This window comes from Antechinus flavipes, chromosome 3 (assembly GCF_016432865.1).
Source record: "Antechinus flavipes isolate AdamAnt ecotype Samford, QLD, Australia chromosome 3, AdamAnt_v2, whole genome shotgun sequence".
NCBI classification, from domain to species: domain Eukaryota; kingdom Metazoa; phylum Chordata; class Mammalia; order Dasyuromorphia; family Dasyuridae; genus Antechinus; species Antechinus flavipes.
In genome coordinates this window covers 148,780,283-148,796,533 of record NC_067400.1, presented here as the reverse complement: position 1 = coordinate 148,796,533, position 16,251 = coordinate 148,780,283, and the positions used below count along the sequence as shown (strand labels likewise).

Below are 16,251 nucleotides of genomic sequence, written 5' to 3'. Positions count from 1 at the left end.
TATCAAACAGATTAGGTATTTTTAAAATTTTCAAAGGAGGATTATTAAAAGAATTGGATGATAGACTTGAGTTTGTCTTTATTTCAGGGAAGTTAAGAAATGAATTATTCACATTTCTTTATCCTGTTTACTTTCTTTTGTTGACCCACACATTGAAAGTAAGATTATTTTTCTCTCTCAAAAATATATTGAACAGCATCTTTAAAGTAAATTTAGGCCTAAACATTAGTCAAAATACATTTAGAAATTAAATAATGGAGTTGCTGATTAGGAGAGATGTTCTAAAAGGCTTTAGATTTTTTCTCTTATGGGTTTCAGTAAATCTATTTCTATTCTCTGTAAAGAATATTACATTCTAAAATGAAAAACAACAACTAAACCAGGTGTGCTACCTGAATATTGTCCAATATAGTGAAAATAGTTGTTTAAAAGCAATGAAGTGAGCCTTAATTCTTAATTCTTAAAATGAGGGGGCTAATTTAGATACTTTCTCTTGCCTCTTCCAGGTGTGTATATATATATATATATACTTAATCCTATGAAATAATTAAGAGACTATTTATGGCATGAATAAAATGGGTTAAATCTACCACTTGCCTGGATCAGTGTGTTTTCATTTAGAAAATGATAATGTAAAAAATTTTGCTTGTATAGTTGACTTTAAAATAAAACAAGCCAGTTATATTTTAAAATTTCTTCCAAAATAAAATGCCCAGTGAAATGTTATGACTTAGTGAAAGTAAAAAAGAAATCTTACTCTATAGTATAAAAATTTCTATAAGTGAAATAAATCCAAATAAATATTATATAAATATATTAATACTATATGTTATTTTACTGCATTTTAAAAAGTCAGTTTGCAAGTCTGATAAAACCTTTCTTTAAATACCTACACAAATTGAATTTTATGAATTTTTGCTAATGTAGTTATGAAAAATTACCATAGAAATTATACCATACTTTCAGAATTATGTTAGAAAAAAGACTAATTTTCCTTTGACCTTGTCCTTCTGTGTCCTGTTTGTGCTATTCCTATTTTTCCTCATTAATAGAACAGGTATCCAAGTTGCACATAATGGAACCGATAGAGGAACTTTCAGATGAAGAAAAAGGTAACAGTAGTATCTATCAAGGCATAAATACATAAATTATCATATTTTATTATGAAAATAGAATAAACCTTGAGATATGCTACTATTAGTAGTGATGCTGTACATATAAAGGAAATATTTAGAATTTTCAAATATTTTTGTGATATGTATACATTCATTTAACATTCAACAAATATATATGAAGTACTAACTACATGGACCATGGTAGGTTTTCAATACTACAAGACCAAAAAATGAAACGGTTCCCACTCATAGGGAGATTAGGCTACTGAACTGTTTTGTAACTACAGATGAATTAGGTAAAAATATATAAAACCTAAGTAATTTTGTGGGGCAGTAATAACTAGAAAGATTAAAAAAACATAAATAGTGGTAACTTCTAATCAGAACCTTTAAGAGTTCCAGGTGATGGCAATAAGGAGAATTGCCATTCCAAACATAAGTGACATAGGAAGAGAGTGGGATGTTTGGGATGGGAAAATGCCAATAGATATAATGTAACATGCACAAGAAGGAGTAAGTCATAAAGTAAGTCATGGAAGGTAGGTTGGCTGGGAGCCTGTATTGGGAAAGATTTCAAATGATCCTGAAAAGAGAATTTTTATCTTATACTAGAGAGCCACTGAAGCTGTATTACCAGGCCTGTTTTCTTATTAAATACTTCCCCATGTTTTTATGGGAATACATAGTGTTTTAGGGGGAAGGTAGTTGCTTCAGTGGATAGAACATAGGACCTGGAGTCATGAAGACTCCTCTTCCTGAGTTCAAATGTAGCCTCAGTTTACCAGATGAATTACTCTGGGCAAGTCACTTAACCTGATTAACCTCAGTTTCCTCAAACTGTAAAATAAGCTGGAGAAGAAATAGCAAGCTATTCTAGTATCTTTGCCAGAAAAAAATCCAAATGGAATTATGAAGAGTTGGACATGATTTGAGATGACTGAATAACAATAATGTTCCAAGCTCAAAACTTTTATAAATAGGTACTTAATGTCAGCTGAATTGAAATAGAAATAAATAGTAATAAAATACTTTAAAAATTCAACCAATTCCAAATAATTTTGGAATTTATTTTTTAGAGAATCTTTTATCCATACTCTGGAACATTTTTAAAATTTGATAATAAGTTAACATCTCCTGTATCATATACTGTCACATATCACATACGACTACCAACAAAAATCACATGCCATTTAGTGACCTAAATATTTAATTTATTAGTAAATACCTAAATATTAAATGTAGTCAGGAAAAAGATGTTTTTTTGGTATACAAAATGATTTTTAGTAGCAAAAAAACCCTCTGAATTCCAGGTGCTTATATTTAAATTTGAAATTTTTTTAGAAGATTGGATGAGATGTTGCCTTTTCTTGGGTAATAATTGAAACCATTACTGATTTGGTTTTGTGCTGTTAAATTTTTGACTAGTTTAATTAGAAAGTGTTGAAGCGATTCATTAGCAAGATCTAAATTATGTCATTTTTATAATACTTTTTAGAACTAATTTGAGAGAATTTCAATGTCTCCATGTTGAATGTTATAACAAACCAAACTATTTTGAAAGAAAAAATAATCAATTCTCTTCTTAGCACTGATTAATTTCTTTAGCTAGCAAAGATCAGAGAATGATTTTGACAAACTAATATTTATGTCATTTCAGTTGGTAGGCATGTATGGTACTTCATCCACAGAATGCAGTTTTACTGTCATAAGTTCTGTCTCTAATTTTGGCCTGCCACCTGGCCAATGTGTTAATCACAGTGAGGACAATGAAAGTAATGTAATCATCTCAGGGTAACTCATCCCCACCATGATCTTGGATCAGGGCATCATCACAGTAAATAAAGGATGATATCTTATGAGCATGTCTGAATGACAGCTGTTAGTCATATCGGGAATGATTCACAAAAGTGGTGCCAGCATCATTCTTAGAGGCTACATTCATTTATCTTATTTATACAACAGAAGCTGATGCATTAGCCCTCACTTCTCTTAATCTCTCTTCCCAACTCTTTTTGGGTGATTTTATTGCCTTTTGCTTATGAGCCTAATCTTCATAGTGGTTGCCATGCTAGAATTTTTGTTGTTGAACCACAACAGAAATTGCTAAATGATCTTTGTTTTTTAAATTTTAAAAATAATTTGGTTTTGATAATTTTTTGCAGTTGTAGAGAGAATTGGAGATTTCTTAGGCTTTTGAAAAACTAGGTTTGGGAATCACTACTGCTCATTTCCCAAAAGGTAGGGGGGAAAGGAAGAAGTTCAAAGAAGAGATGAAACTTCAGCTAGTTATTAACAGCTCTCTGGCTTGATGTTGTAGTTGAGCTTTCTTACAGATTTTTATGATCATTTCTATTAATATTTCTTACATTAGAGGTGGGACCTAAAGTCAGGAATGCTTTGCTTCAAATCTGGCTTCAGACATTTACTAGTTGTGTGACCCTGGGCAAATCACATTTGTCTACCTCAGTTTCCTCATCTGCAAAATGCGAATAATAGCACCCATCTACCTCCCAGGATTGTTATGAGGATAAAAGGAGATATATTGGTTAAATGCTTTGCAAACTTTAAAATATTATACAAATACTAGTTATTATTGCTATTCTAAGCTCAATAAATCAATCAAAATTGATTATTATAGATATAAGACATATATATAACACATCTTTGCTTATATAATATTTCACACTTATAGTGCATTACATACTTTTGATCCTCAAAATAATTCTGTGAAATAGGTGCTACTATAATTCCCATTTTGTAGAAGAGGAAACAAACAGTTTCAGAGATATTAGTCATCAATAATAGTGCTTCTGCCTTCATCATCTTTAGACAGTGATAGTGGGTTTTTTTTTAGTATATTTTCCAATAATTTTTATTGGTTTAATTTTTAATTATTGAAGCTTCATGGTTTCTTATATTTGAGGTGGTACACTGAGCTTAAAATTTTCCTATTCTTTCTTGAAGCAAGGTAGATTGTACTGGTGGTAGGCATTGAATATGAAAATAATATACTAGTTTCTATACTCCTTTCATCCCTGCAGCATTGTTCACATAGCAGAGAAGATCAGGAAACTCCTGCTTGATTTATTAGTCCTCCCATTTGCTTGATGAAATTGACTTTTGTCAGAGGGGTCATCCTTTTCTGTGGTTTGTATGCATGAGCTATAGAAATGGTCCACTGTTTTTGAGGGTCCATTCTCCCTTTTCAAACTCCTTCCCTTTGTCCCTTTCAAACATTAATCATATTTGATTCATATCCAGCCACTGGGGAACAATCAAAACTTCCTTGTATCATCCTTAAAAATTAGCTGATCTACTTACCTAAAATGATTAGGAGAATTTATAATGCTATAATATGCCTTAGGATTTACAAAGTGTTTTAAATATTATTTCTTTTGGTGGCCAGAGCAATCCCGAAAAGTAAGTTCATTTTCATTTTAGAGATGAATAAAAGGACAGTTAAATGAATTGCCCAAGATTATACAGCCAACATCCAAGGCAAAATTCAAACTCAGTCTTTCCTTACTCCCAAGTCCACATTCTATTTCTCTTCCTAGCTTCCTTTCAGTAGAGATATATATCTTTTGACAAAAGTCCTACAGTCCCACCAAGATTGGTTGAAGTACTCACTCCCCCAAAACTCTGTTGCCTTTTGCCACTTAATTATCTACAGTCTATTTCATCTGAAACCCTAGAGAATTTTGTAACAGGTTATTTTTAAAAATATTTTCTTTTTTTCCCAGTTACACGTCATGAAAATTTTTTAGCATTTATTTTTACAAGATTTTGAATTCCAAATTTTCCCCATTTCTTCTTCCCTTCCCCTCTTCTGAAGATAGTAGGCATTTTGATATAGTTTATATATGAACTGTCATGTAAAACACATTTCTATATTAGTCACAGTTGTTAAAGAAGAAACAGATCAGAAGGGAAAGAATACAAGAAAAAATAAATTAAATGGAAAAATATTATTTTATTCGTAGTCATATTCTATCAGTTCTTTATCTGGTTATGAATAGTATTTTCCTTCATGAGTCTTTTGTCCTTGTCTTGGATCATTGTGTTGCTGAAAATAACTGAATCATAGTTGACCATCACAAACATAGCTGATACCATGTACAATGTTTTTTGAGTTCTGTTCATTTCACTTTGTATCAATTTGTAGAATTTTGGGGTTTTTCTGATATATACATGTTCATTTCTTATTGCACAGTAGTATTCCATTACATTCATATGCCATAACTTGGTCAGCCATTCTCCAACTGATGGGCACAAAAAGGGCAACAATAAATATTTTTGCATATTTAGGTCCTTTTCCTTTTATAATGGGTCAAAGGGTATACACTGGTTGCTTATAAAAATTTATTTAAAGGAACTTAGGGATGTCTTTAATAATGTTGCACCTTAAAATTTTTTTCATGGAGAGCATCTACCATATTTTGCTGTAGGACTTTTATGAGGAACCAGAGTTATAATGAAACAGTACTGAATCAAAACATTGGCCCATATCAGTCATTGATCAAATGCAATATTATATTGTGTATGTGCCTGGAGGGTGATGGAAAGATTTGCTTTGTAATTTTGTTTATAGTGAGCTGCCTTCATAGGTATCCAGGATGAACAGCTATTACTCTCTTTGATTTGTAAGTCTACAAACAATCAGCCAACAAGCATTTATTAAGTGCTTGCTGGCTATTGGGTACTGTACTAAAATAGGCAAGAACAGTTCCAACCATCCAGAAACTCATTGTAATGGTAGAGAGACAACATGCAACTCTCTATATATAGTGTGAAAGATAAACCCATAGGGAGGCACCGACAAGGTATAGGAGGGAGGTACAGGATGGCCTCCCATTTATTTGCATAATTAAATAATCAAAATAGAAAAGTATTTGTGAAATGTGATGAGACCAGTAAGATGGAATTCTTAAATGAACCAATTTCATACATTAAAGGAGATTGCATGATATGTCCCTCTTCATGCTAGTCTTCCCTGTATTAGTTATCTCCAATTTGCCTTGTATAAATCTTGTATAGACATATTTGGTTTTGTGTTTTTAATCTCATTAGACTGTGAGCTCTTTGAGAGCAAAGATGGTCTTTTGCCTTTTTTCCAGCACCTAGTACTTAACAAATTGATTGAATTAATAAATGTATGTTGACTGACTTCTATATCAGCTATAACATTCAGGCATAATTTTCCATCAGGGTTGGGATTATAGTGCTGCAGTCCTAAGAAGTAGACTTAACAACCTTCATATGTGATATTAAGACAGGAACATTACTTATAATGGCTCTTTTGCCTGGTCAGCCAAATGGCAATTCTTCCATCTTTCTTCTTTGATTTATTGCATGGTGCTCATATTTTCCTAAGTTGTCTTTCAGATGTAGACTTAATGAGATTTCCAAAATTTTTGCTTGAGTTTTTAGAAGCTTTTTTATTTGTTAATAAAGATTTACCATTTAACAATACACCCATATAGGATCAAAGTTGTCTTCCCACTTAATGGAATCACAAGATTTTAGGGCTGGATGGGATTTGACCTATAGGGCACCAAGTCCAATTCTCCCATGTTATAAACTGAAGTTCAGAAAGGTTAAGAGATTTTTTCCAAGATCACACAATGAGTTAATGTCAGAACTGAAGATAAAGCCCAATTCTGCTTTTTATCTTTCAGTAGTATAGTAGAAAGAACATTCTGCAAAGGGATAAACAATTGTTTTATTTTCCCCCCTACCATTACCTACACATATATCTATGTGACCTTAAAGAAATATTTTGAGGGCTAGATTTCTTGAAAGAGCAAAGTGTAACTAAATGATCCTTAAGTCCCTCCCTGTTACAATTATGTATGTGTGTATCTATCTATATATGTATGTATGTATATGTATGTATATATACATATATCATTAAATATATATCTGACAATTTTGTTTTATCTCTTGGTAACTTTTTAAGATAATAAATTTGTAGAGCAGGTACCCATCTGCATTAACAGAGAAAGCCTTTCACTAGAACAAAGATAGTAATGGAATAAAAACAAGCCTTATTTTAACACTAGCTGCTATTCATGCATATTTATTTGCCTTCAGAGTTTTCATGCTCTTAGAGTTTGGTTACCAGCTTGATGTAAACAATTAAAGGATTACTGTTTTTTGGAGTTTTTTTAGTGAGGCACTTGGGGTTAAATGACTTATCCAGAGTAACACAGCTAGAACGTGTTGTCTATAGCCAGATTTGAGCTCAGGTCCTCTTGACTCCAGAGCCAATGCTCTATCTTTTTTTTTTTTTTTAATGCTTTGCTACACCCTTGTAGCCTCAGTAAAAAAAAATCTTTCAGCTATAGTTTTTCTATATATGTACATATATATAGTTTAAAGCAACTCTATTTTATATAGAAATATATATGTATACATATACTATATATATATGGTCAGTTTTCTGTTCTGCATAATGTTAACTTACAACATCATCTTGATTTTTGGAGAGGTCTTTTAACTTATTATGGTCTTGTGCACAAAGCATGTGCACAAGACAAAGCAAAACAATCCACCAAAATTTAAATTAAACTTGAAGAGGGAAAAAAATGTTTAATGATACCAAAAACATTCGTCATTTTCAAGACCCTCTTCTCCTAGGCTTCAATATTAATGATAAACAAGTAAACAATTCCATTGTCAGAAAGCTTAACCAGGTATCCAACACTTAAAAATTTATAGTCAAATTGTTTCCAGCCTAGCTTGAGCTTGTTTATTCTCCAATCCCTATTACTCTGGGGACCAAGAAGCAGTACAAAAGCTGGATACTTTTCAGTATGTGATGAGCTCTATTTTTCCTTAATGCCCATAATAGTTGGCCTAAAAATAACCTTGGATGCATCAAAGAGACCCTGCTTTGCATGAATTCTAGGGCATGTTAGACATCACCAGCAACTTTTAACCCCTGGCAAGAGCTGACTGCCAGCAGTAGAGTGAATTAATGCCAGTGAAAATAGCCTTGATTGTAATCAAAGTAACTAGCTATTGAGGTCTTGTAATCACAAAGAAAACTGATGAAATCTCCTACAATAGAATTCATCTTTGTGTGTGTGTGTGTGTGTGTGTGTGTGTGTGTACATTTGATATCTAGGTAACTATGTACTCTTCCCTTTTTATTGCTTTTCTTTTAAAATGTAGATAATTTGTTTCCTTTGAGATTAAATGAAATTGTTCACTAATAAAGACAGAGAGCTTTTAATATTGTTATAATTAGTTTTTATTTAGACTAACTTGTTTAGGACTTTTCGCAAGTCATTATAGAAAAGAAGCATCTGTTCAAATGTGCCTAGAATGCCGTGGTAAATAAAAGAGTTGTGGTTGAAAAAGATCCTATCACCCATTTATGACACATTCTCTTCCATCAAGACTCCCTTTGGCTGCCTTTTTCTCCATGAAATTCTCACTTGACCTCTCTTACAAAAGTGAGCTTTCCCTTTTTAAATCTTCTTAGAATACTCTGTCTCCTTTATCCCTATTAAATTTTACATCACTCTATCTTTAGTTTTGTAAATATCCTTTCCTTCTTATTATGTCATAAATTTCGTGAGGAAAAGCTTTTTTTTAATATACCGAGAGCTCAGCACAGTTCCTTGTTCTAAATATTTGTTTAATATTAACAACTAACAGAGGTTGTTAGTGGTAGAACCCATTTCAGAGGTCATGACAGATATCCCACAAATGATTTTTTCCTTTAAATAAGCTTTTTTGGAGGAGGGGGCTGGTAGTAGAGGAACGATAAGGGAAAGGGTGAAAAAGGAAGTCAAGTGGGAGAATCAAAATGATGTAGGTACACTAGAGATCTTTTTGTATTCTTTTTCTTCATTGTAGATTAATTCAATATCAAAACTCTTTTTACAAATACTTTATTTTGTTTTCAAAACTCTTGGAGAAATTTTTTTGGGGGGAGATTATTTATTATTTAAACATATACTTGGCTTTAAATGATTTTTTTTAACTATTTAAAAGGAATTATGTTTTTTCCAATACTATTTTATTTTTCTAAATAGATTTAAAGGTAGTTTTCAATATTCATTTTTGTAAAACTTTGTGTTCCAAATTTTCCCAAGACATCAGGCTATCTGATATAGGCTAAATATGTGCAATTCCATTAAACATATGTCCACATTTGTCAATTTGTGCAAGAAAAATCAGATCAAAAGGAAAAAACCATGAGAAATGAAAAAACCAACAATGTAACAATGTACAATGTAATTGTATAAATAATATAAATGAGATGAAAATATTATGCTTCAATCCATATTCAGTCTGCATAGTTTTCTCTCTGAATGCAGATGGCGTTGTCCATCTCAAATCTTGGAATTATCTTGAATTGCTACAATGTTGAAAAAAGTCAATTCCATCACAGTTAATCATCACATAATCTTGATACTATGTACAATGTTCTCTTGGCTCTGCTTAACTTCACTCAGGATCAGTTCTTGTAAGTCTTTCCAGGATTTTCTGAAATCAGTTTGCTCATCATTTCTTATAGAACAATAATATACCATTACATTCATGCACCATAACTTATTCAGCCATTCCCCAAATTATGGGCATGTCACTCAATTTCCAGTTCCTTGACACCACAAAAGGAGCTGCTACAAACATTTTTGCACATGTGGGTCCTTTCCCCTCTTTAATGATTTTTTTTGGGAGACAGACCCAGTAGAGACACTGTTGGATCAAAGGGTATGCACAGTTTTATAGCCCTTTGATCATAGTTCCAAATTGCTCTCCAGAATGGTGGGATCAGTTCACAACCCCATCTGTATAAATGTCCCACTTTCCCCACATCCATTCCAGCATTTATCATTCATCTTTTCCTGCCATTTTATTCAGTCTGACAAGTGTGAAGTGATTTTTCTCTCAATTATCTTAATTTACATTTTTCCAACCAACAGTGATTTAGAACATTTTTTATATGACTAGAAATAGTTTTAATTTCTTCATCTGAAAATTGTCTGTTCATACATTTTGACCATTTGTTAATTGGGGAATGGCTTGTATTATAAATTTGAGTCAGTTCTCTATTTTTTTTATCAGAAACACTTGCTATAAGAAAATTTTTCCTAACTTTCTGCAAGAATTTTTTTTAAAAAAAACATAATGTGATTCATAAAATAGACATAGGATCATAAATTTAAAACTGTAATGGGGGAATGGCTAACTAGAACTGGAAAATATATTAGAGGTCATCTTGATCAGTTTCCTCATTTAACATATGAAGAAGTTGAATCCCAAAAAAATTGAATTCATTATCCGGTGTTATATAGCTAATCCTGGATTGGAATCTATATCCTTTGATTCTGAATTCAGTAGAATTAATCCTATTATGCCATGTTAAGTCAACTGTAGTATTTTCCATAAGGAAAGAGTAAAATTCAAATATATTTTTGGTTGTTTTGACACATGAACATACATATGAGCATATGCATATATCTATATTATTGTATAGTTTGTTATAATTTAAACAAGAAATTGTATGGTGGTTCTCAAGCAATATTTCAGCTCATCAAGTTACAGTTTTTAAGATTATTTAATATAGCTCTCAAAGTTGTGGAGAATTATAAATTTTTTCTTATGAAAAAAATCAATGATTATTTGTAATTAAAAATATTTGTTTTAACCTTGTTTATTAAGAAGTTGCACAATAATTCTTTCACTTTGGTAATAAAATTTTATTTCCTATTTCAGGAAAAGAGAATGAGAAGAAATTAATTAATAACAAACTGCACTTGATAAAAGCTTTGAAGAGCAATCCTTCTCTCACTAAAGAATTAAGAACAGTCTTAGAACAGATTTTGGTGGAGAAACTGGAAAACTTGGGAATTAGCGCAGTAAGCTTAAATCTTAAATCTCTTTAAGGTCTTCTGCTGCTTCCCTCTCCCCCCAAAAAGATAAAGATAAAAAGCAAGAGAAACTTCTTTTTAGAGAATATATGCTAATTAGTATTCATAGTTGGCAACAGATTATTTAATTGACATCTCAGTGTCATTGTGGCCTAAATATTCTAAAGAATATTAGCATCACCTAGTCTATCCTGCCATTCAAGTAATGGAAGCCAGACACATTTTCAAGATGTTCCAAAATGGCAATCTGGAAAATTCTGATAGGGAACATTTCAAGGATCCAGATTTAACTCCTGTGGCCATGATTCATTCAGAGAAATAACATTCTCAAAAATTTTTCCTCAATTATTATTATTTTTTTTTGCTGAGGCAATTGGGGTTAAGTGACTTGCCCAGGGTTCACACAGGCAGGAAGTGTTAAATGTCTGAGACCAGATTTGAACCCAGATCCTCCTGACTTCAGGGTTGGTGCTCTATCTACTACACCAACTAGCTGTCCTCTCAATCATAATTTGGTTTAGTATAGTTTCTTGTGTTAATCCTACTTTCTTTTGCATGTATTTCTAATTGTCTTAAGAACAAATTAAAATCTCATTTGAAAAATGCCATCTACTAAAAGTGATGTGGAGTTGAAATGCTTATTTATTTATAGCATGTGTATATTGTTGAACATAGAGATAGGGGCTGGATCTGTGATTTCACTGGATATTTTTAGATGAAGAAATCCCTTCTACCAGTGCAGGTCAGAATGCTGGCTACAACTTCAATTTCTTTTAGAGTTGTCTAGAACACTAAGAATTAAGTAACTTTCCCAGTGACAGATAAGTGTCAGATCTGGGACTGGAGACAAGGTCTTTGGCTCCAAGGCAAGTTCACAATCTTAATATCCCATACTGCTTCTCATTATTACACATAATACTGTTACAAGCATAATCCCATCACATTTTTCTTTTGAAATCATTTGAATTTTTGGACTGTATTCTAGAAGAAGTAAAAAAAAATACATTTCTCAAAATCATGTCCATTTAAATAGTATATATGGAAATGTATAAAATTCATCTGTGATTTATCTCTTCATTGACACTGGCATACCACTTCACCTCATTTCCAATACAGATTCTATTTCACATCTGGATTATTATACAACCTCCTGAATGACCTCCCTTATTCCAGACTTATTTCTTTCTCATCCCATAGACCACTGTTTTCCCATTGTCAGTCACTTGCTTACAAACCTATAACCCTCCACTCTAGCCAGGTTGTAATCCACACACTATTCCCAAATCATGCTTTTTATTCATTTCATTCTTCTTAATTTGATTTGTGCTGTTGCCCGAAATATTCTTTGTCTTCCTCTTCATTTATCTAGCATCCTTCCAGCCTCTGCTCATGTGTCATCTCTTATAGGATGGTAGAATCTGACTTCAGAAAGGACCTTTTTGGCTATCTTTTTCAATGTGATAGACTCCAGTGATCTCCCTCCAAAAAGCTATTCCAAAACTATCACTTTCCTTACATTAATTATTTGTTTACCCTGCAGGGTTATAGCTACATTGTAAAATCCTTAATACCAGAGACTTCTACTGATTTTTAAAAATGTCTATTACTGTGTCTTAATCACATTAAAACTTGTTTGGCAGTCTGTTAAAACCTATGGATCCCCTCTTAAGAATGTTTTTAATTGCTAAAATAAAATTTTATAAATAAAATAAATAAACTGATTATATTGAAATATAGTAATCAAAACGCCTTTAAATCAAGTTCATGGCCCTGAGGTTAAGAACTTCATTAGGCAAATATTTTATCACCAGTTTGAAAATCTCCTCATTTGAGAGTTCCCAATCACTAATGAAATCACAGATCTATTACCGCTCTAGACTCCATAGAAATAGACGTATAAAATACCAAGATATTGTGGAAAGGTCATATAATTAAATCCTATAATATCTCATCCTTTAGGGTGTTCGTGGTATTCCCACTAAGCACTTGAATCGAGTGCTAAGTACTATTGAAATTGCAAGGCAAGAGAAAGGAAAGCAAGTGCCCAAAGTACAGGAGATTAGAGACTTTCTGGAATATAAAGTCAGCTGCAAGATGGAGGAAAAAAGCTCAGTGAATTCAAACAAACTTCTTACCGATGCTTCTTTGCTTTTTTCAGGTAGGAGAATTTATACTTAGTGTATATTTAGTGTGTTAGTAATTATGGTCTCTAGTTAAAAGACAAAACTGTTAAATATAGCATTCTTAAGTCTGGGCTTGTAGTTATTTTCCTACACTTTCTACTCAAATGAAATTCACAGCAATTCAAAATGAGAGCCCTGGATGCAATCTGCAAGCTATATTGTATCCATGTAATTAAAAAAAACAAGTTGTGGTCAAACCCTATAAAGAAATTGATTTTAAAAATGCTATTTAAATTCCAGATAAAGCTATCATGACCCAGTTGGAAGGTTCCTCAGTTGGAGAATTACCTAGAGTGACAAAGTCATCTTCAAAAATTAAGCATCTGGTCAAACAAAAATCTGTTCCTGCTGAGGAGATACATCTGCCAATGTGTGTATTTTTATCTCTTGCAAAAATCTTAACTTTATTAACATTTAGTTTAATTGATTATTTTATTTGCTGTTAAACATAGTTTTCTATTAATAACGGGGGTTTCATTGACATTCCCTTTAGCTGCTTATAATTGTAAGAAAATTAAAACCCCCAATACTACAAGAAATTATAATGTTAATGACAAACATGGAAATGTGTTTAAAGGAAGTGCACATATTTAATCTGTCAGACTGCTTGTTGTCTGGGGGAAGGGAGAGGTAATGGAGAGAAGGAGAAAATTTTCAAGCATAAAGTTTTACAAAGAAGGTTGAAAACTATTATTAAAAAAGAAATTGCAATATTAAAATGTATTGTTGCTTGGTGAATAGTTAAGGAATATTTTTTTTTACCACCAGGAAAAGTACTGTAGAAGAGCATTTTCTTAAAAAGTCTTCAAGTATTTCGTAAGTTTTAAAAATTGGTATATTCTTGCTTTTCCAAAACTTTTTGTTCAATTTTTCTTTCTTTATAAGTTGGAGTTCTATTATGAATAATTATGTTCAGGGCATCATGTATTAACATTTTTTAAACATCCTTATTTAGGGTTAATATGTCTCATATATAGTTTTTATTGGTATTGCCAGTAGCTTAAAAGCCAAAGACTGAGACTGTGCCAGTATAAGTTTCAGTTCGATGAAGTTTTAGTCTGTTGGCCTCTTATAAAGATAATGTAACTCTGTTCATTGTTAGTTGAACTCCTAATATATGAAAAATTAAGATTTAAACCAATTTACTAGAATTATTTTAGCTTTGTGCTTTATTTTTGATGTGTTGATAATCACAGTACTCCTTTATATTTTAGTAGTTCTTTGTTAAAAGATTAATCCCAGCTAAAATTTTGTTCTAATTGTAGGTAGAGTAAAAAAAAGCAGTAATTATATCCAGATTGGGAATTAGGGGATGAATTCTTAGATTTTTCTGGGACTTTCTTGCACAGTTTTCAAGTGACACTGCTACCTGGACATTTCTGCCAGACTTAGAATTAGATGGGCTTTAGATGTCAGCTTGTCCAACCCCTCCTTGGAGGCAGAATTAGCTCCATATATATTCCCAATACATGTGCATTTAACTTTGGCCTGAACATCTCCAGCAAATGCAAACTCAAGGTCTCATGAAGGAGAGTCTAACCTATTTTGGAACATTTCCAATTGTTAGGAAATGCTTTCTTATCTTGAGCCAAAAATCTAACATTCTGTCACATAAACCCATTGCTCTGTTCCTTTGTCTTCTGAATCCAGGCAGAATATCTCAATCTTTTATAATTCCTCAAGTATTTGATGATTTTCACTTATTTCCCCTAAGTCTTCTAAGCATTATTGTTCCTTTCACCCAATTCTGACAAAAAATTATTTACAGTCACCCCACAACCCTAGTGTCCATATATTAGAACCATTCTATTTTGTCAATATTCCTTTCAAAATGCAGTAATCAGAAACAAAAATAAGTCAGCAAGAATTTATCAAACATCTCTTTTGTCCCAGGAAGTGTGCTAAATATGCACTAGTTCAGAAAGAATGGCAGGAAAAGTCCATGCTCTCATGGAATTCAGAGTCTAATGAGGCAAACAATTATGTATCCACAAGATATATTCAGGGTGAATTGGAAGCAATCACAAAGGAAAAAATATAGAGATTCAGTAAGATAGGGAAAGGTTTTTTTGTAAAAGGTGAGACTTGAAGGAAACCAGGAGTGGAGATAAAGAAGGAGAGAATTTTAGCAATGAAGTCAGCCAGTGGAAATGACCAAAGATGTAAGATAGAGCATCATAATCAAGGAAAAGCAAGGAAGCCATTGTCATAGGATTATACAATATGTAAGAAGGGGCAAGATTGTGCATAGTTTTGAACATTAAACAAAGGATTTAATACTTGATTCTGGAGGTAAAAGGTAGCTACTAGAGTTTATTGAATGGTAATTATGGGATGGGGGTGACCTGTACTTACTTAGAAGGATCCTGTGGACAGTTGATTGGGGGATAGGTTGGAGAAGGGAGACAAAACTATTTCAGATTTGTTCATGTTACATAGTGATTAGATAAACATGCCAATTCTGTTCACTGTAGAAATAAAAACATAGACAGTGAGGTTAAGTGTTTTGGGGTCATGGAAGATAGCACATTGAAATGTGCAGAACCAGGAGAACAATTTGCACAGTAATAGCAATATTGTAAAGATAATCAACTGTGAAGGACTTAGTAATTCTGATTTACACAGTGTCCCATCACAGTTCCAAAAAGTTCATGATAAAAATATGCTAGACACTTTTACAAAGAGAACTAAGGGATTCAAAGTTGAGCATATTTTTTTTCTTTCTTTTTTTTTTTTTGCTTCTTTCTTTGTATTGCAACTTAATAAATTATTAATCTTTGTGTTTTCCTTTTGATTTGCCATATTTAGGACTCCTCCCTTTAGTTCTGAGGATGAATTAGATGAGACTGGCATCATTCAGTCCTTTGTCTCCCCAGAATTGCTTCACAAACAGTCTGTAACCAGCCTCCACTCTTTTGGAAATGATGCTGCCAAAAGTGACACCGAATGGTCCGAAGGAAGTGAAATCGAAGATAATGAAATCCCTACAAAACCTGTAGAAGGTTTTCTAGACTTTCTTTTGCTTAAAAATTATGGAGATAAATAATTTATTAAATATTAATGATA

The 16,251-nt window shown here is 32.3% G+C and overlaps 1 protein-coding gene across 5 annotated transcripts in view; it reads left to right on the top strand.

The window, feature by feature from the left end:
* The window catches only part of DZIP1 (DAZ interacting zinc finger protein 1), a 109,368-nt gene that overhangs the window by 54,569 nt on the left and 38,548 nt on the right, over positions 1 to 16,251 (top strand). For 4 of the 5 annotated variants that reach the window (XR_007951732.1, XM_051984013.1, XM_051984014.1 and 1 more), the window contains 6 exons: positions 1,053 to 1,112; positions 10,848 to 10,990; positions 12,962 to 13,160; positions 13,426 to 13,555; positions 13,954 to 14,001; positions 15,994 to 16,187. Coding sequence is in view for 4 of the 5 variants with exons in the window: in XM_051984013.1 (XP_051839973.1) it covers positions 1,053 to 1,112; positions 10,848 to 10,990; positions 12,962 to 13,160; positions 13,426 to 13,555; positions 13,954 to 14,001; positions 15,994 to 16,187 (774 nt within the window). In the remaining variant the exon portion in view is untranslated. The remainder of the gene's footprint in view (positions 1 to 1,052; positions 1,113 to 10,847; positions 10,991 to 12,961; positions 13,161 to 13,425; positions 13,556 to 13,953; positions 14,002 to 15,993; positions 16,188 to 16,251) is intronic. The other variant, XM_051984015.1, reaches the window with a different exon arrangement.